This window comes from Tiliqua scincoides, chromosome 1 (genome assembly GCF_035046505.1).
Source record: "Tiliqua scincoides isolate rTilSci1 chromosome 1, rTilSci1.hap2, whole genome shotgun sequence".
In the NCBI taxonomy this organism is placed as follows: Eukaryota; Metazoa; Chordata; class Lepidosauria; order Squamata; family Scincidae; genus Tiliqua; species Tiliqua scincoides.
This window is the reverse complement of record NC_089821.1, coordinates 211,756,715-211,780,523: the sequence shown is the minus strand read 5'-3', so window position 1 is coordinate 211,780,523 and position 23,809 is coordinate 211,756,715. Positions and strand designations below refer to the sequence as shown.

General features: G+C 42.8%; 1 protein-coding gene across 2 annotated transcripts in view; it reads right to left on the bottom strand.

Moving 5' to 3' along the window:
• PHACTR2 (phosphatase and actin regulator 2) overlaps positions 1–23,809 on the bottom strand; it is a 65,689-nt gene that overhangs the window by 5,219 nt on the left and 36,661 nt on the right. The window contains exons 3-10 of one of the 2 annotated variants that reach the window (XM_066615275.1): positions 18,323–18,403; positions 16,724–16,879; positions 11,244–11,802; positions 7,042–7,235; positions 6,070–6,226; positions 4,958–5,013; positions 2,292–2,353; positions 1,224–1,361 (exon numbers count right to left, since the gene is read on the bottom strand). In XM_066615275.1, coding sequence (XP_066471372.1) covers positions 1,224–1,361; positions 2,292–2,353; positions 4,958–5,013; positions 6,070–6,226; positions 7,042–7,235; positions 11,244–11,802; positions 16,724–16,879; positions 18,323–18,403 — 1,403 coding nt within the window. The remainder of the gene's footprint in view (positions 1–1,223; positions 1,362–2,291; positions 2,354–4,957; positions 5,014–6,069; positions 6,227–7,041; positions 7,236–11,243; positions 11,803–16,723; positions 16,880–18,322; positions 18,404–23,809) is intronic. The other variant, XM_066615284.1, reaches the window with a different exon arrangement.

Genomic DNA, 23,809 nt, shown 5'->3' with positions numbered 1-23,809 from the left:
AACCCCGGCATTTTAAAAGACACGAATAAATTTCACAGCAATTTCCTAAAAAGCCTGGCTATCTACATATAGGTATTACCACAAATCGTTTTATTACAGAATGGCTTTTTGATTCCATCACTCCATGACCAGTAGAGCTGCTCTTTCTCTGTGCTTCCCCTCCCCCCTTTTAAACAACCACTAATATCTCTCAATAATCCTTTTTTTAAACAAGCATCTCATTAGAAGCACAATTCTTTCAGTGCAGGACAGAATTCTGGGTGTGACACAATCATTATGCAGTGTCACTACAAGGACATCTCAAACCCGTGTCTCCTGTTCCAGCACAGGATTATCTTGCTTATCCCTTCTAGTGCTATCCAAGCATGAAGCTTCAGCAATGAATAGAAAACACAGAGTTAAGATTCGAAATAAACTTCCTCCTGTTTTGTTTAACACAGTAGTCCAAAATTAGATGTTAGCAGCTGAAAGCACCAACTGTGCATCTCTGTTGCATCCCTTCTCTTATGGCAACGTTTAGTAATGCCAACCACGACGCAAGGTCACTACAGTGCATTTTTGCTCACGTTCCTCACCAGTTAAGCAGCAAGCAATGAAGAGGAATAGGAAAGTTCACAACAAAATGTCAAGTCATATGTTTGGCATTACTAAACATTATTGAGGAGAAGCCGGGCTGCTGCTTCTGGCTGAAGTTCTGAACTTCCTGCAGTCCGAGTCTCCCACCAAAAAGATTTTAAGTGGAGGAGAAAAAGCCTCCTGGGTCTTCAAGAGGACCAGAGCTCAGGTCCCATTTTTGTCCCATCTCAGCACCCCCAATCCCCTCAGAGGAAGACAGGACAAAGAGGACGTAGGGAGATGACCAGTTCCTGTGAGTTATTGCATGCCAGGCCATCACTGGCTTGCTCTAAGTCACACCCATATGCGGGGAGTTGGTGCACAAACAGATGCTAGAAGATGGTAAACAGAAGCCATAATAGCATTCACTCACACCTTTCCTGCCTAATCTGGTTCTATAGAGGGATTCCTGTGGTAACCTGACAGAGTGTAGTCTATAGCCAGATTTATTGAATGAACACATCCTTAAAAATGGATGTGTTTTATCATGACTGGCATGATCATGGTTGCACAAATTGTCTCTGCTAAGAACACTAGAAAAAAGTTTTGAGATACAGAGTGAGATACAGAAATAAAGTTGCTCTTATAACCAATTATTGGTGTCTTGCCTTATCCGCAGGAGTTAACCTTGCCCAGGGCTTGTCAGCACGGCGGTCGTAATCTGGAGAATCTGTTACTTCCACATACTCATTAAAACGTAGGATTCTCCTTGCCTGAAGTTCAGCCACTGTTGGTCTCAGACTGAGCTACAAAAAGATAGTAAGTATAACAAGTCAAATACACATGTGTGCACACCCCCCACATCTAGGACAAGGAGAAACTTTGGAAGAGGCAAATTAAATACAGGACACAGCAGGACCCAATTTCTTGTTAGATTTTTAAAAAAATAGCAATGGACCTCAAATAACTGACAGATTGAGATAAGATTATGTTAAATTATTTGCAGTAGAAATATACTGTTAGGAGATAAGATGGTTCATTTATATTTTAAAAAGGTTCCATAGCCATAAGGCACTGAAAATGGATTTTTTGAATTAGGCAAACATCCTGTTAAAACATATTCTATATTTGACACCTTCTGCAAGACACAAGGATAACTAAAATGAGCAACAGTCACTTTGAAGTAAAACAGGACCCTAACGTGACCCTAGCACTTCGTCTGAGCTGTCAGAGGAATGTATTAAAATCTGGATCCAAGTTACAATACTACAGTAAGGGACAAATGAGAGATAATTAAAATGGTGAAGGATTTATATATAATGTTCTGTTACTCGTACACTTAGGTTTGAAATTAAACCAGGTTGGCAAGATACCGTCCTGTAGACCAGGATTGTGCCTTAAGAAAGTACTGCGTCCCACTGAGGAATCAAAATGAGGACTTTTCAAAAGCTGGAAGCTGAAAGTCGACACTCAGATTTGAGGGACATGTTCTGCTGCAGAGCAATAGAAAACACGTGAGGGAATACTGAATGCTTCCAGCAAGCCTTACTATGCAGTGTTGCCTTATATGCAACGAACAGGGAACCAGAACATTGGCAGACCCATTCACAAGCACAGGCTTCTCATGGAATGCCAATGTGTCAAGGTTGCCAACTGCAGTGAAAAAAGCTGGTGCAGGAGCTCAGCCTCCGTTCCTACTGCACTCACACAGACACTGAACAAGGCATTTGGTGTACCTTTCTGCTGAGACTGCGCTTCAGTTCTCTTTTGGCTTCTTGTTCCTCTTCTTCATTCTTTTCTATTTTTAGAAATAAAGGAAAAAGAAAAAACATGTTTACGTTAGCCTTGTGCGAGTTGAAAAAATGTCAGCTTTTCTATTTCTAACACATTCCCGTTTGCCTGTTGTTTTATTTCACCCACCTTCTCTCTTCACATTTGCAGACTCTACAATCACCATGATAGGTAGAACAAAGAAGGTACAGCTCCAGTGATTTTCTACCTTTAAAGTACAAAGATTCAACACACCAGAGCAGCAATGACTAAACTACCTGTGCTCAGCTGATGCTTTGGAGGGAAAGTGTTTATCTGCCTTATTTATGGATTCTATCTCACCAAAAATGGGGGTGGGGGAGTAGCGCTTTGGAGTGGCTTGGCAGGTGATTCTGTGGTCTGGTGTGCAGGAGTGTCTGTGTGGTTCAACTTGGTCATCAGGACAACTGCTGCATGAGTGCCACTTGGCCACAATGATGTCTACATGACATCACTCGGTCACTAGGCCGTTGTGTGCTGCAGTGTCATGGATGCAGGGGACACTGGCATTGTTGTTGGGTTGCTGAACTGGTGAGACAAGGCTCGGCCTTCAATGCCTTCCCTCCTCCATCGCCTTTTCTGAACGGGCTTAGGATGCAGTGGATGTCATATTGGTGCCTTAAAACTCCATATATATATAATTTCCCAAAAAAATACAATGCCTAATAACCAAATCATTGTAAAAGGATTTAGAATGCCCAGCCTCCTTACTGTAACTTAATCCTTAAAAACCAGTTGATAGGAAGTGCATAGTAACAAAACAAGGTATTTCAAATCACTATGCAGGATGCTATTGCAAACCGCTTTTCTGTATGCAGAAGGGAACCTTTGAATTCAAACAATAATGTAGAAAGAGCTACTGTCTATTTCCTATAAAAGCTTTGGATGAGAATACAACATCCAAAGAACTAGTAATCTTGATGCATTCAAGGGAATGTCCCAGGAGGTTGTTTGGCCTTTTGTACATTTGATTTATTCACAGTGAACATTATAGATTTAACTGGTCCATGTAATGCCAGGATGCTCCTCAAGTGTGATTATTCTTAAGATATAAATCTGTTACTATGGGGAAAAAGAAAAAAATATAGTCCTGATCTGTCTTGGAACCAGTGCTTTTCAACCTGTTCATAAATGACCCAGAGAAAGGGTTAAGCAGCAAGGTGGCTAAGTTTGCGGATGACACCAAACTTTTTTGTGTAGTGAAGACCAGAAGAGATTGTGAAGAGCTCCAGAAGGATCTCTCCAAACTGGGAGAAAGGGCAGCAAAATGGCAGATGCGTTTCAATGTAAGTGTAAAGTAATGCACATTGGATCAAAAAATCAAAACTTTACATATAGGCTAATGGGTTCTGAGCTGTCTGCAACGGATCAGGAGAGGGAATTTGGGGTGCTGGTTGACAGCTTGATGAAAGTGTCAACCTAATGTGTGGCAGCAGTGAAGAAGGCCAATTCTATATTTGGGAACATTAGAAAAGGTACTGAGAATAAAATGGCTAATACAATAATGCTGTTGTACAAATTGATGGTAAGGCCACACCTGGAATATTGAATCCAGTTCTGGTTGCCACATCTCAAAAAGGATATTGTGGAAATGGAAAAGGTGCAAAAAAGAACTACTAAAATGATTACTGGGCTGGGGCACCTCCCTTATGAAGAAAGGCTACAGCATTTGGGGCTCTTCAGTCTAGAACAGGGGTGCCCAAACCCTGGCCCGGGGGCCACTTGTAGCCCTCAGGAATTCCCAATCCAGCCTGCAGGGAGCCCCCTCATCTCCAATGAGCCTCTGGCCCTCCAAAAACTTGTTAGAGTCTGTTCTGGCCCAATGCAATTGTTCTCATTGTGAGAGCAACTGTTTGACCTCTCATGTGAGCTGTGGGACGAAGGCTCCCTCCATCGCTTGCTGTTTCACATCTATGATGCAGCTGCAGAAGCGAAGGAAAGGCCAGTCTTGCTTTGTGCAAGGCCTTTTATAGGCCTTGAGCTATTAATTTTTTTCTTTCCCCGGCCCCCGACACAGTGTCAGAGAGATCATGTGGCCCTCCTGCCAAAAAGTTTGGACACCCTGGTCTAGAAAAAAAGCACCTGAGGGGGGAAGATGATTGAGACATACAAAATTATGCAGGGGATTGGTAGAGTGGATAGAGAGATGTTCCTTTCCCTCTTGCACACCTCTAGAATCGGGACATCCACTAAAATTGGGTGTTGGGAGAGTAAGGACAGAAAAAAGAAATTTTTTTTACTCAGTGTGTAGTTATTCTGTGGAACACCTTGCCACAGGATGCAATGATGGCATCTGGCCTAGATGCCTTTAAAAGGGGATTGGACAAAGTTCTGGAGGAAAAGTCCATCATGGGTTACAAGCCATGATGGGGATACGCAACCTCCTGATTTTAGAAATAGGCTATGTCAGAATGCCCGATGAAAGGATGGCACCAGGATGCAGGTCTCTTGTTGTCTTGTGTGTTCCCTGAAGCATTTGGTGGGTCACTGTGGGATACAGGAAGCTGGACTAGATGGGCCTACGGCCTGATCCAGCAGGGCTGTTCTTATAGCAATTTTTACTAAAAGACATTCATCAGACTCAAACACTTACGCCTCAGGATGTTTCTTTGTTCTAACTCTTCAGAGGTAGGTCTCTGGCTAAGCCTCCTGCATAAAAAAGAAAAGGTGAAACACATTCAGTCATTAAGGTATACTGACATGGAAAGGCATTTGGAATCCCCATTTTAAAGAGACCAATTTTCAAGTCAGCTTTCAAATGCCAATATTTATAACAATTATGCGCATGAAGACTGGATTTGTGTTGTTCTGATGATTGGACATATTAACTTTGAATTGGGGTAACTGGAAAATACATGTTTATTTAGCTGTTTAGGTTTCACTACACAAATCTGTATACTTTTAAAAATGTCTGTTAAGCAACTATAAACCACTTTTGCACCAATCAACAAGATGCCTGCTTTTAAGCCACGATTATGGTGCAATGTGAAAGTGTGAACTTGCATTTTAAAGTATCATCATCTAAAATAAACAACCCATTAACAGTAGAAAATGGTCATTTATTTTAGTGGGCTAATGCAGTTCATGAGGTAATCTATTCCATCAGTGACTCCAGTTAACAAAAAAAGAGATCAGATTTCAGACAAGAGACCACGGAAAATAAGCTCCAACAAGGAAAAAGCTCTTTGATTCAAGCCAAACAACTCAAAAGTTACCATAAAGTTGAGAGCACCAATTTAAATTGTGAATTAACCAAAGAAACCGCCCCCCAGTGATATGTCTGAAACTCAGACTTTATTAGTTAACCCGTGCCTGTCATGTAGCATTTTTTAAAAATAAAAACACAGTTTAAAAAAAATATCCTTTTCAAAACTTGAACTAATTTGGATTTTTTTTACTTCATGAATTTCATTTGGTTTTATAGGAAGGGTGTGAATAAGTGAGATTAGAATGCAGTCAAGTTATTAGTGGTTAACAGTAATCTTACACAGCTAAAAGTGGGAAGATGAGTTAGTTCTTCATATTCTATTAAAAATGACATTAGTCAAAAACCTGCAGCAGGTTCACAACTCTGAAGTGTAATTTATTTCACACTTTTAAGGAGACACACAACCAGTTCGAAAAATGTGGGAAACAAAGCCTGTGCCATGTGGACGACTTCGTTTTCTCCCCACCTCCCAAATTTGTGCCATTGACAACTGATACCTCACTAGCTTTGTGCCAATCTGATGTCTGATTTCCTGCCTCTCCTCTTCAGATGTTCTCTGTAAAATGTTTTTGTCTTCCAGTTCTTTTTTCGATGGTCTGTTGCCAAGTTTGATTGCAAGAGTATCCCTACGACGTATTTTACTTGCTAAAGAACCTGGGGGGGGGTTAGAGGGGGAGAAAAGAGGATACGACAAATAAGAAGATTGAGGGGGAAAGGGGGAGATGTCATTCATTTATATTCAGGTTAACCATGCCAAGAACCAGCAAGAACCCTTAAACACAACCCATACACCCTCTATCTTTCTACCCCTTTCAACAAAGGAATTTTAATTAATATCAGAAGCAAAAGGGTTTTAAGTTATTCCATGCCCACAAGAATTTAAAAAGAAACAAGCTGCTAGCAAGATCAAACTTTCCTCAGTGCCTATAAAACAATTTGGTATTAAACCTCTGCTTTGACAAATGCTGTATAATAACTAGAGCACAGTGTCAATCATGGCTCATTCTCTCCGTTTCTTAATGCATTTTATTATTCAAATTCTTATCATTAGAGTACTTCACAATTATTTCCAAACAAGGCAAAAATGCATTTATTACTATTTTTAAACAATTATATGCTGCTTTTCCGCCATAACTGGCATCCAAGACAGATTCACAAAAATCTCATGAAAATGACAAATGCAATAAAAATAATAAACTGGGAGATCTGCATTATTACTATTCCCAAAAAGTGAGTTTGGTATAGTGATGGTGTTCCAAACAAAACATTTGTGAGAGAGGTAATTTCTTTAACCATGGCTAGGTCACGATCTGACTTGATGGGGGGTCCAAAACAAGTGGAAAGTAATTCCTTTGACAAAGCACAGTAACTGTCTTTTGTTCAGTGCTACATCTCTTTTTTCCATTGCAAAATTGACTAATGCCTGCACATTAAATTGTGCAGGCATTGCGCAGGCAAATGAATCTTACTTTCATTACTTGCATCATCGTCGTCGTCATCATCATCTGTGTAGAGTATTGGCCCATCTGAATCTGAGTCACTGGTGTGATTCTCTTTGCTGCTTTCACTTTCTGGAGTATTGAAGGATTCAGAAGGATCATCAGTTGAAGCAGGACTTGCCAGGTCAAAACTCTCTTCTTCCTGGTCTTCTTTGGTAACAGAACTGGACACCCAAGGGGGGGGGAAAAAACTGTAGCATCAATGCAGACATGACAAAGGTTACTTACATGCAATTACAATTGTCTGACTACGAGTCATTCTGTCAGAGTGGCTGACTCTTACAAAACAGTAATCAGTACAGGTGCCCTCCACTTTGACGGCCTGCTTTTCAACCATCTACTCTTTCGCCCTTTTTATAACCAGAACTGATACATTTGATGCCTGATCCACTCTTTTGACTCATTTTGTCATGTATCCACACCCTTCCATGCGCTTCTTGGACCATGCACTACCTGTTCATTTTACTGTATTTTACACACACACACACACACACACACACACACACACACACACACAGAGAGAGAGAGAGAGAGAGAGAGAGAGAGAGAGAGAACACAAAATAAACAGAAGGGAAAAAAATAAAAAAATATAGTAATCTACAGCCCACTCCCACCTTGCGCTGGAACAGACAGGCCAGTGGGCCTGCACTGTATCCAGTGCGAGTTTCAGGCTCTTCGTGGGTCAACTGGAGGCAAGGGGAGGCCTTTTCCCTTACCCCTGGGAGAGCCACAGCAGCCTCAATGGGGCTACTTGGATCTGTGCCACCTAAATCGGTGGAACAAATCTGAGCAACCTGGGACTGCCGAGGACTGCCCAGGACTGGGGCTAGGATCCAGCATAAGTGCCGGATCCTGGCCCTGCTTCTCCACCTGGTTGTCCCAGAGATGCCCTCCCTCCCCCACCCAAAACACCTCTCTCTTGCCTCGTCTCCACCCTCCCCCAGACCACTGCATCATCAGACCTTGGCTGACACAAACTCACTTGGTCTAGGACCAACATTGGCATGGGGAGGCCAGCGCATGTCTGCTCATTGGCCTATTCCCCCTTATGTTGACCCAAAAGTGCTTCATGGCACTTTTGCGACAATGTTGGGCCGGCACAAGGGACTTGCGTCGGCCCAAGGATGCTTTTGAATTTCACCCTAATGTAGATTCTTTCAGTTGCATAGCTGCCCACGCAGCTATGGTACCACATGGTACCGAGTGGCAAATTTAGTCTCCCAGTGGGGGGCAACAACATGGCTGGGAGCTGCTGGAGAGGCGATTCTTGGCCACCTCCACTGCAGCACCCAGCTATGTTGCCACCCCTCCCCCCCATGAGGAGACACAGAGAGTCTTGTCAGGAGAGAGGCTGGCCTCTCTCCTGGTGATTGTGCCAAGAAAGGCTCCAGGGTGGCCTGCCCCTGGAGCTTTTCTCGGCGTGACCGATTGGCTGCTATTGCTTCAGGCAAGGCAATTGCACCTGAAGTAATTGCAGCCAACTGGCTGTGCCGAGGACGGCTCAGAGGCAGGAAGACCTCACCCAGAGCTTTCCTTGGTGCAGCGCAGCCAGAGTAGAACTGGCTGCTTCTGAGGAAGCAACCAGCTCAGCTCCAATCACACCAAGAAAGGTTCCAGGGACAGGCAGAACCTGTCTGTACTTTACATAGCAGATTGGCCACATTGGAAGTAGCTGCGGTGATGTCATCACATCACCGCAATTACTTCCAGGTCAGGTGGGGTGCAGCAGGCTGGCCGGCGTGTCCTGGGGAAGTGCAGCGTTTCACTACACCACTGGATTTTATCACCTAGTGGGAGTTCTGGTTGATGCTTAATATAGCAACAAACAGTGGTAGTTCCTGAAGCAGTGGCCCATTCCTGAAACAGTGAACCAACTGATGACAAGCAAAGCTCAACATGTTTCCAACATGCATTACCCCACATATTGAACACAGTGGGAAGTGTAGGAAAGGATGTCAGTATTTTTATTCTACTTATGCAGAATTTTACACAGAATTTCAGAGTTTGGATTTCTAAAAATCTCAACTTTCATCTATAAACGGTTTGCAAAATTCTATCCCATGGCATTGTGCAGATAAATTTTTAAGGGATGCAGACAATGGATCTGTTCCCAATAATGCTAACCAATGCTTTTGGACCACCTTCAGGCTCACACACAGCATCATGGTTTGAAACTAGCTAGCTTCATTCAGGTGTAACAGCAAAGCACAAAGACAAGGATAGAACTAGAGCACACACATGGAAAAGGAAGAGAGCACATGAACCCAAGGATGGCCAAATAATGATCCGGTGTTAAGTGTGAGCCAACCAATGTCTACAGTAAACTCCAGTATTAAAGGGCCTCAGTGCCCCACAGTATGCAGTGGCTCACAAAAGCACCTATCCTTCTTTCATCACTGGACCTTCTAATCACCTCTAATCACTGGATAATAAATTTTTACAAAGGTCACTCTGCAAGTTTAATCTAGTCATTTCTTATCAGTGACATACCTGGGGGGTGGCAATGAGATCAAATGCCCCAGGTGCCTGGCTGGGAGGGGGGGCGGCACCACATGATCATCCACTTCCCCCACAGAGCCCCCCCGCCGTGGCACTCAATTGGCTGCTGACAGTAACAACACATCAATCTGAGGATCTCCTCAAGGGCCTCCCCCTATAGGCATACTGAGTGCTGGGGAAGAATGCTTGCTAGGGGCTGAAAATGGTCACTTTCAGTTTTCGGCCAAAAACCAGCAGCACCCCTGGAGGTGTGGCCCCGGCAGCCACAGTGGCTAGGAACACCACTGTTTCTTATTGATTTTGAGGTGATGAACACAAATATGACAATAAAATGCAAAATTGGCTATGGTTTGTGAGAGATCAGCAATAGACAATCTCTTAGACATGCACTGGTAAATATCTGTGTCTTTCTCACCACCTATGTATACAATGCATTTAGTTTCTCCTAAACTAGAGCCAATCAACAGTTTTTATTGTCATTTTTATATTTAGCACTTCAACATTAGAAAAAGATTAACTTTTTTCATTTATGAGGCAAACTGTGTGTTGTCCAGCAATAATGTTCTTCTTACTACCTATATAACCTTACTACCTCTCAACACAATACTTCTCACCACCACCCAGTACCAAAGTGTTCTTTTAGAAACATTTTTTTCATTCAGAATCCAAAAAATTAGATATAACATTTAGTATAAAAGTATAACTTCAATATCTGAAGTGAGAAAACAAGCACAATTTCAGGGAAAATTGCTTTTATTCTACACAGTACAGCAGCAGGTAAAATGCAGAATGTTCACTCCAGGCCTCAGTAAGGAAGGGAAAGAGTAGCTACTGTATGAGAAACACTCTCACTCTAAACCAGTGCCCCAGATCAACAAGTTCAGCTCAAGAACAGTGTTGTATTTACCACCCCCACAACCCCACCCCCATGGGCATCCACAATTATGGACAATAGTCAGGGTGGAGGGTTTGGCTTCTCCTCCTCCTTCAGAGAAAGACTTTTCTGGCCCTTCCAGCTACCTTGATAGCCCCTCAGTGCCTTGTGTTGCCCTTGGATGACTTCACCAGCTTGTTTAACACAATCTCCTTCTGGCCTCACCAGACTCCTGCTATCCACCATTCTCAGGGATGCTCAGAGAACTAGCGCCGTCTTAGCAACTGCCCTCTCTGGGGATTTCTGGGAGTGCCACCTTGCCAGATAGTCTTTGCCAACCCCATTATTTTAAAATAGAACTTGGAATCTTGTCACACTTTCTTCTTGAACAAGGTTTACAGATTATCAGACCAGAGAAAGAAAATCTTTCTAAATAAGCAAGATCTATAACTGAAGCCGGTTTGTAGATTCAGACACAGATTTGACAGTCAAAGCAATCTAAGCAGGCTGTTTTGAAAGAATTTGGTTAATTTGGAGAATTTGGTTAATGCTTCTGAATAATGTTTAATTCTCTATGGGTTGCACAAATTTTTCTCCACTTCTGCTTATTGTTATATTTTCAGTGCTCAGTTCTAATCATAATACTAATAGTAAAATTAATAATTTTTAAAAATGCTCCTTTCATAGCACAAGTTTCTATTTTTAACCAAGGTATCCTAAAACCTTAGTTGAAATACTCCACTATCATCCCAAATCTCACCCCAAATTGTCACAACTACCTGAGAACACATGGTCTTACCATTCTGTGTCTTCTCCCCCGATATCCAGGTTGTTGTCTAAGTCAGCACTGCCTGAAGAGTTTTTGCTGTCTGCTTCAGTGTTTGTATGAAGATCATTAGAAACTGTGCCAGGGACAGACGGGTCTATTTCAGTGCTAACCGGCACATCTTGTGTGTCTGAGAAACCAGTGGGCTGAGAGCCTGGAGACGGAGACGGAGACGGGATGGATGGAGGAAGAGGAGGTGGAACAGAAGGAGGAGGGGGAGGAACAAAAACAGTGCTCTGCTGGTTTGTGCTTTCAGCTTCAGGAATAATGCGGAGAGGCTCTTCAGGCTTAGAGTTATCCATTTTTGTCTCTGAGTGGCCTGCACCTGCTTTGTTTGAGGCGGAAGAAATGTCCCCATCTGCAGGCGTTCGTGTTGTCACCTGTTTTCCAACTTTCTTTTTGTCTTTGGGTGCTCCTGTGCTTGCTTTGCTTGATGCCAGCTCCTTAGAGGTTTTAGGGCGAGATGATGTGGTTGAAGGAGATGATGAAGAGGACTTGGAACCCTGCACTTTTTTTACATGAGAGGAACTAGCTGAAAAGAGAGAACACACATGCCTGTCATCTTAGAAACTTTTCTTCTTTTTTAAATATTGTGTTATTAATATATTTTGCACTTAGCAGGAAAAAAAAGTCCTAGCAGGAAAAAAAAACAATTTTGAGAAAACGAAACTAAGAGTACTCGCAGCATCCATGAGTAATAAGCACATGATGGTAGTCAGCCAGGGCATGCATCTTTAACCATGGATGAACTATACAAGATAGACTGCAGAGTCATGGGCTCCCTTTCATCATCCCACTTTGCACCCCTGAGGTGTTGATTCTTCTATCCTCTCTGTGCCACTCTTAAGCATTATATTGGCACCAACTATGGCAATGATCAAGAGTTTTTCTTAACCAGGATTTGAAGCTGCAAAACAAACTTGATTAACTGGGAACCACATTAGCATTCCATAGTTAACACTGATGCTGATGCAACACTTAACCACAGTCAAGGTTAGCAGAGGAAATTTTGCACATGATCCTCTGGCCCTGAGGTATTCAATCTGTGTGTCCTGCCTCCCTAGGGAGGCGTTGCTAGCCAACAGAGGCATCTGGGGAGATAGGCAGCCTCAGCTGCTCTGCTTTGCTCTGCTCAGCTGCTGCCTCCTGATGTGCTGCTTTTCCAAGGCTGAGAAAGAGGTGGGTGGGGCAGCGTGAAACATGGTGGGGGGAGGTGGGAGAGGAGGCTAGCTGGGTAGCTGCGGAGGTACCGCATCTCATCATGGAGCTCTCTCCATGTGCAACCTCGTCCCGAGGACTACAATTCCCAGTGTGTCCCTCACCCTGGGCATCCTGGGATTGGTCAAGGCTGGAGGAGGGGAGAAGAGTGCGGAGGTGCTACATCTCATCAGCACAGGGCGCGCTCCTGGCAGGCTTCAAACTGGGAGGGTAGAGTAAGTTTTGCTTCCAGGGACGAACTGAGGCATCTGGGGGAGAGAGGTCGACACAGCTGCTCAGCTTTTCTGTGGCTTTGAACGAGGTGGGTGGGGTGAAACATGGTGGGGGACAGCATGGGGTGGGTGTGTGAAACATGGTGGGCAGAGGTGGGAGCTGGCTGGGCAGCAGCTGAGGTGCTGCATCTCATCAGCACAGGGCATGCTCCTGGCAGGCTTCAAACTGGGAGGGAAGAGCAGCTCAGCTAAGGAGGGAGAAAGCCTGCTCCTAGTGGGGGGGGGTGTCCAAATGCCCCAGCCTGCATTCCTCTGTCTTGCCTGGGGGGAATGGGGTGGCATCTGCATCTGCTGGGGTGTATGTGTGTGAGCAGCCCCCATCTACTTTGGGGTGAGTTATAATCTTGCTCTGTGTAGCTGCAATCCTTTCCACACTTTCCTGGGAGTAAGCCCCCTTGACTCAAATGGAACTTACTTCTGAGCAGACACACACAGGCTTGGGGTTTGTGTCAGTTTAATGAAGGATCCTCACCTTTCTCTTTTGCCTCCCCCTTCAAAAAAGAAAAAAAGCCACTCTTGATGGCTTTGTCTCCAAAAATTGATTAAAAATAAAAATCCCCATTCCTTTTCAGCCATCCCCTTTTTCCTCCTGCCTCCTTGGGGGGGGGGGTACTCTGTTGGCTGCTATTGTAAGACAAAAGGTACAATCCTAGCTAGGTCTACTCAGAAGTAAGTCCTATTGTGTTCAATGGGACTTACTCCCAGGAAAGTGAGGTTAGGATTGCAGCCAAACAGTCTCTAGGTTTCAATTTGCATCAGTCTGCAATTAGTAGATACACACAAAACAAAGTCTTCCCCTCCCCCAGCAAATTCATCACTCCCCCCCTGCCTTTCCCAAACTCTCCAGGTGTGCTGCTAACAAACTCAGGGCACGATCCTAACCAGGTCTACTCAGAAGTAAGTCCTATTTTGTTCAATGGGGCTTACTCTCAGGTAAGTGTGGTTAGGATTGCAGCCTCAGAGTGCTGGCAGCTGTTTTTTTGTTTCTAGTGTATAATTATAACACCTTCACCCCCATTTTGGGGGTAACTGAGATGAGATGCTGTAATGGGGAGCTGTGGCCAATGGCCACAAGGATTAGGGGAGGTGTGAGCCGGAAAAGTTAGAGAACCACTGCTCTGGCCCATTCTTAGTTGGTCCATAATTTAAGGAATGGTTTTGTGTGTGCTGATTGACAAGAGACTGAGTGAGAAGAAAGGAACAGAACTGGGAATTTTCATCTAATCACAGAATTGACCCCAGTGTTATTTTTAGAAGTTCAATTGTTTTACAGATATCATAAAAGCATAACTTTTCAAATCTGCTATAGAAAGTGAAGCATTCTCCTAGGACTAGCCAACAAACCAAAGAGTATGAGCAGTATCTATTGAGATAAAATGCCAACATATTCTGGCTATTACTCTGCCTCTAAGTTTGGCATATGCAACTTACCATCTTTGAGATTCATGGGCTCTTAAATGAAATCTGGGACATAACAGATTGAGTATTTTTACTTAAAGTATTTTTATCCCACCTTTCCTCAGCAATCTAGACACTCCCAAGGCATATCATAGTCAGTTTAAATAAACAAGGCAGTATTTTTGATAGAATGACAACAAAATATTGGAACAAAAAGAACTGAGAAGCAAGTACAGAGAATCCAAACTGCATTGTATTTTAATTCACATGATTTCCACGTATGCTAATTAATATTTTTCCACTTTTGAGGAAACAATTTCAGAATAAGACTGTGTTACAGAAGTGCAACTATACTGACCTACTGCATTCTGGCTGTGAAAATATATAAAAATATTATTTAACCATTTCCTTGACCTCATGATATATTTCTGATGCAGTTCTCAATACCAAACCATCCTTTCCTCTTTTTTGTTGCATTTTTAATGAATTTCTACGATGATGAAATTTCTATGATGATGAAATTCCTATGATGAAATTTCTATGATGAGCCTGAAATTTACATTGTTCTAATAAATGCCTGATCACCAGAAAAACATGCCCCAGGACCAGCTTTCTCTACACAGGCCACAAGTTGCCCACCTGTGCATTACAGTGACAGTGGAACACACAGCAGCCTTAATATTTTCACTTATTCAGGCAACAAGTGCCATGTGTCTGCTTCCATGTAGTCACAGCTTTGGGGGAGCTATAACTGTGGCTCCCCATTTGGTTTAGCACTTAATATCATGGCCTGTGGGGTAAAGATGGGCAATGACATTTACTCGTATTAGCTAGAAAAACTGATTTCCGGGGAGCCTTTACTTAATTTGAACACAAGGTTAGTACTAGTAAGAACACATGATATTAGTGGTTTTAACATTTAAGGGCAAGCAATAAGCACCATGCATCCTAAGCCATGCACCCCAATGCTAATGTATCCACCACGCTTTATGGTACAACCCAGCTATACTCACCAGCTTCCCGATTCCCGCTGCGGCTTGCTGGTTTGGAAGGTGGGGCAGAGCCCTGCTTAGCAGGAGCCTTGCCCTTTTTTTTAGCATGTGGCACTTCATTAGTCTTATGGCTAGTGGAGGTGGTGGCAGCAGCAGCACTTTTTGGAGGTACAGTTGCCTTTTTAGCTTTAGGCTTAGGTTTGGGAGGTGGTGGTGGCAAAGCGCGGGATGCTGATGTTACAGGACTTTTAGAGACAGGTTTCTCTATGAATGAGAAAGTGAACAGAAAGCAACTGACACAAAGGGGTGACAATGCGCAGACAGACAGACATACTTTACTGGCTGCTTTACTGTTTGAGAGTAAGAACCATTTTCACTTTAAAAACAAACAAACCAAGAACTGCCACTAAATTATATCGGGTCCATCCAGTATATCTTACAGATATATATCCATCAAATGGCCAAGAGTGGCTCTTAATAGGCAGAGGTAAAGATCATTCTTTTAAAAAAACAAAACAGTTCTTTTTCCATTGAAGGAAGACCACGTCTGCTCTTAGCTCTTGCTGTTACAATAGTTTTAGAGAAGGTCCTCGAACAAGCCTACATCATACTTTTTCAGGTGTCCACCCTCTTGAAAAACCTTTAAAACACTCTCAAGACATGAGCAGTGCTCAAATCAGGAACAATTATTATACAAAAAGTATGTGTTAAGACAATTAAATACAGTTGCACATGTCTTGTGTGCCATGCCTAGTCAGCAAAGAGGGCATGCAAACACACCCACTTCGTCACATTTTGACCATAAAAATTTTATCCTTCTTTTGTTCTAACTAGGTCTTCTAGGAATTCTGGGCCAACCAAACAAATGAATAGTCAGTTAGTCCACAACTATATTGTGATTGTGGGACAGCAATCATGTATACAATACTCCAAATATTCTTTAATGGCTGAGGGATAGTTTAGATTTAAAAAGACATAGAAAACAGTATTTCATAAGCAGACAAAATCCATCCCCCCATAGCACTGGGTATGCCTGTTCTTACAGAGACAGAGAGTGCTACACCTTAGTGGCACTTACAAAGTTATTAATGCCACCAATGAAAAAGCAAAGTAGTAATTGTATGTTGTTTGTCTAAATTTTATCTTCTGCCTTGAAGGTCTTGTGTAGAAAAGTGTAGAAGGAATTTTTTTAAGTAGGAAGAAGTTCCACATGCACAGAAAGGAACAATTTCTAATTACAGAAGACAACAGAGGATGGTTGTGTTGGATTAGAGACAGAATCAATGTGGGTTAAAGAGAGTAATTTGAAGCTTGCTCCTATTCCTTACCTAACACCTTCCCTCCCCACCTTCACAGCCTGGCCAACTTTTTATTTTCAATTTCAATTGAAGTCCTATTTCAGCTGGAGGAGAAATCACTTTTCTTACGAACACCTTGCTTGCCCAGAGCTACTGACCTTCAGATTCCTTGTTGTTACATAGTCATTTTCATAAAAAGCACTGCTCATGTTTGTTAGCACTACTCCTATTTTGTAAAGGGGAAACAATCCCAGGAGGGCTGCATTTTGAATTACCTTTTCTACCTTCTTTCCTCTCTTCTGGACTTCGTGCTTTTGCTGCTCTGGAGCTACTGTCTTCTGCAGTCTTGATGTTTTCTTCCTGTATAGCTTCCTCACCAATGACTACTGTGTGGCCATTTGATATTTCATAGTTTACAGTTACTTCTCCATCTGAAACAGAAGCAAAGTCATTACCCAACTTCAACAGCATACTTTAGAGCAGCAGTCCTTTTCAACCAGTGGTAAACATGCCGCTAGCGGTACTTCAACTTATGGCAGGTGGCACTTGACCTCACTGCCCTGCTGACTGTACCGAGCGTGAGCCCCCTGGAACTGGGATGCCCGTGTACTAGCTTTTTTCTTTCTGCACAGGCACAATTTTGATTGAAAACTGGAAATGGGTTCCAACTGGAGATAAGTGCTGTTTACAACAGTGAGGAGACCTGCAAGAGAGGGCTGCGAGTCCCCTGCACAAGGCCAGGGCTGCCCCCCAAATAAGTGAAAAGGCCCCCAAGGTTGCAGCACTGCCATGATCGCTGTGGTGCTGTTGACACCACTGCAAAGACGTACCTGGTTCCCAACTCCACTGTAATAAATCTCCCCTGTAGGAGTTTGGGAACCAGTGCTCTAGCCTTTCATATATAGACAATGGCTTAGCTAGAATAAATGTTCTTTGGGACCAGAATCATAAGCTTTCCACTTTTAAAAAAAATCTTGACAAGAACCTTTATGATGGGAAAACAAATCTTATTCATATTACAGCACGTTTCCAACCCTCCCGGGGAACTTATACCGGTGTATGTGCTGGTTAGGATTGCTCCCTAAGTAAATCTTTTGCCATTTTCAAGCTAATTCCACCTCCTCCAAATGCCATTTTGGCTTTTAAAATTACCATTATCAAAATCATGTGGTGGTATCTCTCTCTTTCTCTCACTCTCCCAACTAAGTTTCTACTTTGGTGCCCCTTTGCATAACAAGTAATAAACAGAATTGCATTTCTTTGCCTATAATCCTTCAATTTCCAGTCAACGATTTCAGCAGTTGACCCAAATTCCATATGTAAGTGACAGATTTTAAGAAAAGTAATTGTTGTTTTTTTTTAAAGGGAAGTAATTGAATGTGAAGGTGTTTTTTGCACAGACTGATCTGTCAATGCCAAATGCCTGAAACAGAGTATCTGATGGCCTTTAGAAGGTCCCATGCTGTCCTTCAAGGATGTACCAAGTCTTACCTTCACACCTGCATTACTCCTCCTCCACAGAGGAGCTGGATAACAGCTCCTCTGTGAACAGACTCACTTAACAGCAGAGCAGACATTCTTCCAAACTGTATTCAAGTACGCTCCATTAAAGCAGTCATACAAATGTTCTGTCAAACACACACCATGGTTCAGTGCACCAAATAAAATAATGAGTAAATGGTGGACTGATATATGGTCTGTTCTTAAAAAGGTTCTGTTTTGCCAAAAGAAGGTATGAATTCAGGTGGTCAGCCTGTCTAAGTGCCAAGTCACAGAAGGGAATAATCTCTGAGCTTCAATAGCAGCAGTTCAATAACAATTATAATTTAAACTGTCATGTAAATGTTATCTAGCCCTATATTACTTGCCATCACCTTGCTCAATTATTTCCTTTAGGACACCCCTTCTTATCAGCTCCTCTCGGCTCTGTCTTGTTGATATCTTTCTTTCCAGAACTTTGAAAGAAAAGAAAAAAAGAGGGAAAGTGAGATATTCAATCAAAAATAATTACAGCAACTGTATTAAGACAAGATCCAAGAAAAAAGATTAAACAGACAACTTTTTCATCTGTCTGGTGTAACAATCTTTCAAAACACATTTATGAATTAAAAAGTAAAAGGATACTGCACAGAACAACAGAGCTGCTTGGTGCTTTGCAAACAAGCTACTTAAAAAGAAACTATTGAGCCAAAGAAAATGCTGCTATTTAAATCATTTCTGCCCAATGTTGCATAGGTATATGCAACAGGGATCAAATGTCTACACTTGTGGGCTGGGCAGAAATGGATTAAGCAAACACATAATGCTGGATTTGCACATTTTCCATTTAGGAAATGGAAATTTAATTGTAATTTTGTTGTTGTTTTATTTTCGTATTATTTCTAGCATGCCAACGAACTGATGCACAACTCGTATGAAAGCTTCACGATAAGGACACGCAATAATGAAAACACAGACTGATCCCAGCAGCAACATCTGAAGTATAGGTCATGTCTCCTAAACCACTGATTTGACTCACCAATGATACCAGGGTCCACCTTTAAATACCCTGTAACAAGTAAAAAAGCACCAAAATCCAATTTCCTACCTTTATGTTGTTAAAAACCACACTGGCTGCAAGCTTCTCAGGATTAAAGATAGCATTAAAGACGCACTTCTGGGTTTCTTGGTTCTCCACTGTTGCCCCAGAATGCATCAATATAGATGCTATATCGCATTCAGTCATAATTTCATCAATAGATTCCATTACTCACCCCATCTAGAGGCCAAGAGTGACATAGTGTTTATACCAATGCATTCTGGGGCAACAATGGAGGACGAAGAAACCCAGAAGTGCATCTTTAAAGCTATTTTCCCACTGATTTGGTATCCACTGATTTTTTTTATTCACTGAGGGTTCCAGAACCGAACCCCAGTGGATAAGAAGGCACAATCTGTAATGGCTGCCTTTATGCCCCCCTCATATAGCTCATGTTTAGTTTCAAAGAGTTTCACTGTCTTCTATTCAAAGGGACTGTTCGGAACTTCCCCCGTGCTGTGATACATCAGGCTATAGTTCACGCAACTTTCTGTACAGTCAGGATTTAGATTCCAAGAACTTAACTGCATGTTGTTTTATAAAAGAGAGGTGATTCTTTGGGCTAACCAAGAAATGCAAGAAAACACTCCATTAATCTCTGCAGGCAACTTGGGACATCTTCTGTTAGCATCAATGGCCCAAATGGAGATTTGATACTTGTATGAGAAGTACACAGAACTGCAGAGATAAAAGAGTCAATGGGAGTCATCACGTTCCAAAGCTCATGTATAAATTAGGCCACAGTAATACAATTCAAACTTTTGCAACACTTTATTACTTGAGACTAGCCTACACCAAGTGACTATCTGTATGTTGTATTATTCTTGGCCAGCTGCCTGTCCATGTTGACTATCTAGACATCACTCACCAACATTCTGTTCTTTCTAAACATAATTGCTAAACCAACAATTTGAAATGTGATCCTTTGGTCTCTTAAAGTCACTCATCTCCTCACTTACAACAGGAGACCAGTGAATTGGACAGATGTTAAAAGTTTCAAAAAAGTCAAACACTTTTGTATGAGGCCCTGAGCATGTGAACAAAACTTCTGGTTACAGTTATGCCATCCATACAGTTTGCTATTTCATTCATCATTCTTGCACGATCTTTTCTTGATCCATTTCACTTCACTGCTTTATCCTTTAGCTTTTCTGCATGCATGGAATAATGTTCTTCCCGCTAAAATCCTACATGTCTCCTCACATTGTTCTTTTAAACAGTTTCTCAAAACAAAATTGTTCTCTCTTTGGCATTTCCTCACTAACTCTTTATTTCCCCCTCTACATTCTGCTTTCATTTTTAAAACAAAAGAGACATATTAGTAGCTATCAACTTTTGCAGTATGTGGGTTTATGGAGTTCTACACTGCTCTGAATGAGTCCACAAGTTTTTATACACCTAAATATTTCTCCCTTACATTCTTCCTTTTCTGGACTGCTGTTATAGTGAGCCATTTATACAGTAACCTGTTTTTACTTTTTGTAAAGCACCAAGAACTTCGCAGACACGAAGACCCCAATCCAGAGAAATCTGTGCAATCTATCATTAATTGTATAATGTGATACACTAGGATCTTGATGTACACAGGAGAAGAAAAGTACCATGCAAAAGAGATTTACAGATATATTCAGTTGCAAACACCATCTTAGATCAGTGTTTCTCAAACTGTGGGTTGGAACCCACTAGATGGGTCGCGAGCAAATTTCAGGTATAATTTTTGGTATAAAATGGTATAAAATTCTGGTATAAAATTTCAGGTATAAAATGAATAATTACCATTCATTTCAATATAATTTTAAAAATATATTAAGACTTAATGCTACCAAGGTATGTGACTGCATTTGGGGAAATATTACAGATCTGTACTTTTAAACAGGCTACTATGTATGTGCTTTTAATAATGATAGTGAATGGGACTTACTCCTGGGTAAATGTGGGTAGTATTGCAGCCTAGGATTGTTAAAACTCTTCCTGCTTGATGATGTCACTTCTGATCATGAAATCACTTCTGGTGGGTCCTGACATAGTCTCATCCTAAAAAGTGGGTCCTGGTACTAAATGTTTGAGAACCACTGTCTTAGAAATGTGACTTAATACATTCAAGAGCCTTCCATGCATCTTCAAGTACAAAAATACATGGGAAGTATAACAGAGAAATGTGAAAATACAATGCACTGTAGATTTTCAGGATCTTCTAATAAAGGAATAGAATTCACATAATGTTTATGATCATGGTACTTAGTGATTAGTGAGAGAACTCAGTGAGAGATTTGTCAATTCACCAGTTTTGTACACAAACTTATTTACTAGTACACATATTCAACTAATATGCTACATTCCCATGTGACATTTTCTTCGTTAAATACATAAACTATGTGGACATTCTTTAATCTTAGGTTGCTTTCATTGTACTGTGTACAATCCCTTCTGAGCAATCCCCACTTGCTATTGTTCCCCGCCCCACCCCCCAACACGCAAGGATTTCCCCATCCCCATTCAGAACAGGTATTTGGTGCAGTCCACTTAAGAAGCACAGAAAACATGTTGGAAGAGAGGAAAAGTGACTGCAATAAGCCCAATTAACAGGGGATCAACAGCATCAGAGCTGAGTGCCAGACCTTTGTATGGCAGGCATGTATGCATCCCCCACCCAATAAGGCTCTTGTTTGCAGATACAGGAGCTGAAGAACTGGTTTTTATGCCATGAAGCACTCTTTTCAAAAGGAGAACCATGCACAGGGTCCATGTCTGTTTCCATACACTGATTGCCTTGACTGGATTGAAGCATGAATCAATAAGCAACAGGCAAGGCACTGTATCATATATGTATACTGCAGCTTTTCAGGGTCTACTGTATTTCTAACTAGATTACATGTATCTGCTGCCAAGAGTTCCTGCAGGGACAAGAGATCTTCCAGAACAACATGTGATATGGTGCAAAGCACTGCAGCCAAAAGGGGAAAAGGACTGCCTCTGTGCACTTTGCACTTCAGGGTCTCTTTGGATCTCAGCCAGAATCTAATGTTTAATGTTCTGCTCCAGACTTTCAGCACAATTAGACATCATCTACACCTGCTACTGAACCACACTCCTCTCCTTCTTCCCACTGTCTCACTGAAACAGCAACCATCAGCTGAGAGAACAGAAGCATCAAGTTTTCTTAGGGCGCAATCCTAACAGGCAGTTATGTGGGCATAGGAGGCCCTGGAGTGTCACAAATGTGCTGTAAGGCACATTTGCGCCTCCGTGGGCGGGAGCCGGGTTGGCACATTCAGATGCACTGACACGCGGAGGCAGACAGAAGCCTCCACGGCGGCTCCTGTGCCACCACTTGTGTCACCGCGCTCGCGCCGGCACAAGTGGCAAAGGTAGGCATGGGGGGCGGAAAGGGGGCATTTCTGGGCGGGGGGAGGGCAGGCGATGGGCGGCCCCAGGGCGGGTGCATGGGAAGCCGGGGGCGGGGCTGGAACCCGGCGGTTATGCCGGATCCCAACCCCCGTCCCCAGAGAGAACGGAGCGGCTTCTGGCCGCTCTGCTCTCCTTGGACTTGTGCCATCTCCAGAGGTGGTGCAGGTCCGAGGAGACCCATTGGGGCGTGCAGCCCTTACCCAGGGCTAAGGGGAAGAGCTTCTCCTTGCCCCTGGCTGGGCCGCTGCAGCCAACGAACCTGCGTTGGATGCAGCGCAAGCCTCGTGGCTTGTCTACTCTAGCATAGGTTTGGATTGCGCCCTTAATTGTCTTAAATCATGAACTTATAAATAATTCAAGCATGCTTGACTGGTCCTCTTCTCCCCCTACCCCCTCCTGCTCCTCTTGCCTTTCCTTGAGTATTTCTAGTCATGGACCCAGAACTTGCTTTGGCTGAATGAGCCTCAGCAATGCAACTTGGCTCTCCAGGTAGCACTCACCTCTGCAGATTGGGATAGGTCACTTCGGCCAGTGGCCTGTCTGAATTATTCTCATATTTCTCTCATTGACTGTGTGGCTTTTCTTTCTCTCTCTCTTTTGACCTCCATGGGCAAGAGTCCAGACGTTACAGGCTCTCTAGAACAGGGGTGCTCACACTTTTTTGGCTCGAGAGCTACTTTGAAATCCAGCAAGGCCTGGAGATCTACCAGGGGGGAAGGAAGCGTCTGACAGACACCCCCTTTAATGTATGGAGCCCCTGCTGGAGTCTAGTCAGTTTCGCCAGTTTTGTTGCTGCATGCCTGAAGAGCAGCTAAAGTGTCAGTTTCAGTGTCAGTTTAGTGTCAGCTAAATATGTCAGTTTTGTCTAGTCACTAGATGAAACTGACATATTAACAGTTTGGAGAGACAGGGCTCCGCTATCTACTCATTTTGCCTCGCGATCTACTGGTAGATCGCGATCCACCTATTAAGCATCCCTGCTCTAGAACAGGGGTCTACTAACTGATCCAGCAAGAACTCTGAGTGTATGAAGTATGTCTGTACCAACAGCAATCTTTGTCCGCATGAAAATGAAAATTCTCCATCTCAGAAGGACCGTGTCATTAGTTAAGATACTATGTAGTGGAGAGCACGCTCCCTCACCTCAAGCGAACAGGAATTTTGAACCATCCCCCTCCTTATTTGTCTCCGATTACCAATTCATTATATGAATCAAGCCACCAACGCACTCTGGCCCCCGTGGCCAGGTTTTCTATTTCTTTGCACCTCACACTCAGTTTTCATTCTCCCTCTTTCACTTGCTCTAGAGTGGTTTCCTGAGATCTCATGTGTCTTCTTGTGAAAAGTAACCATTATCACGCACTGGCATCACTCC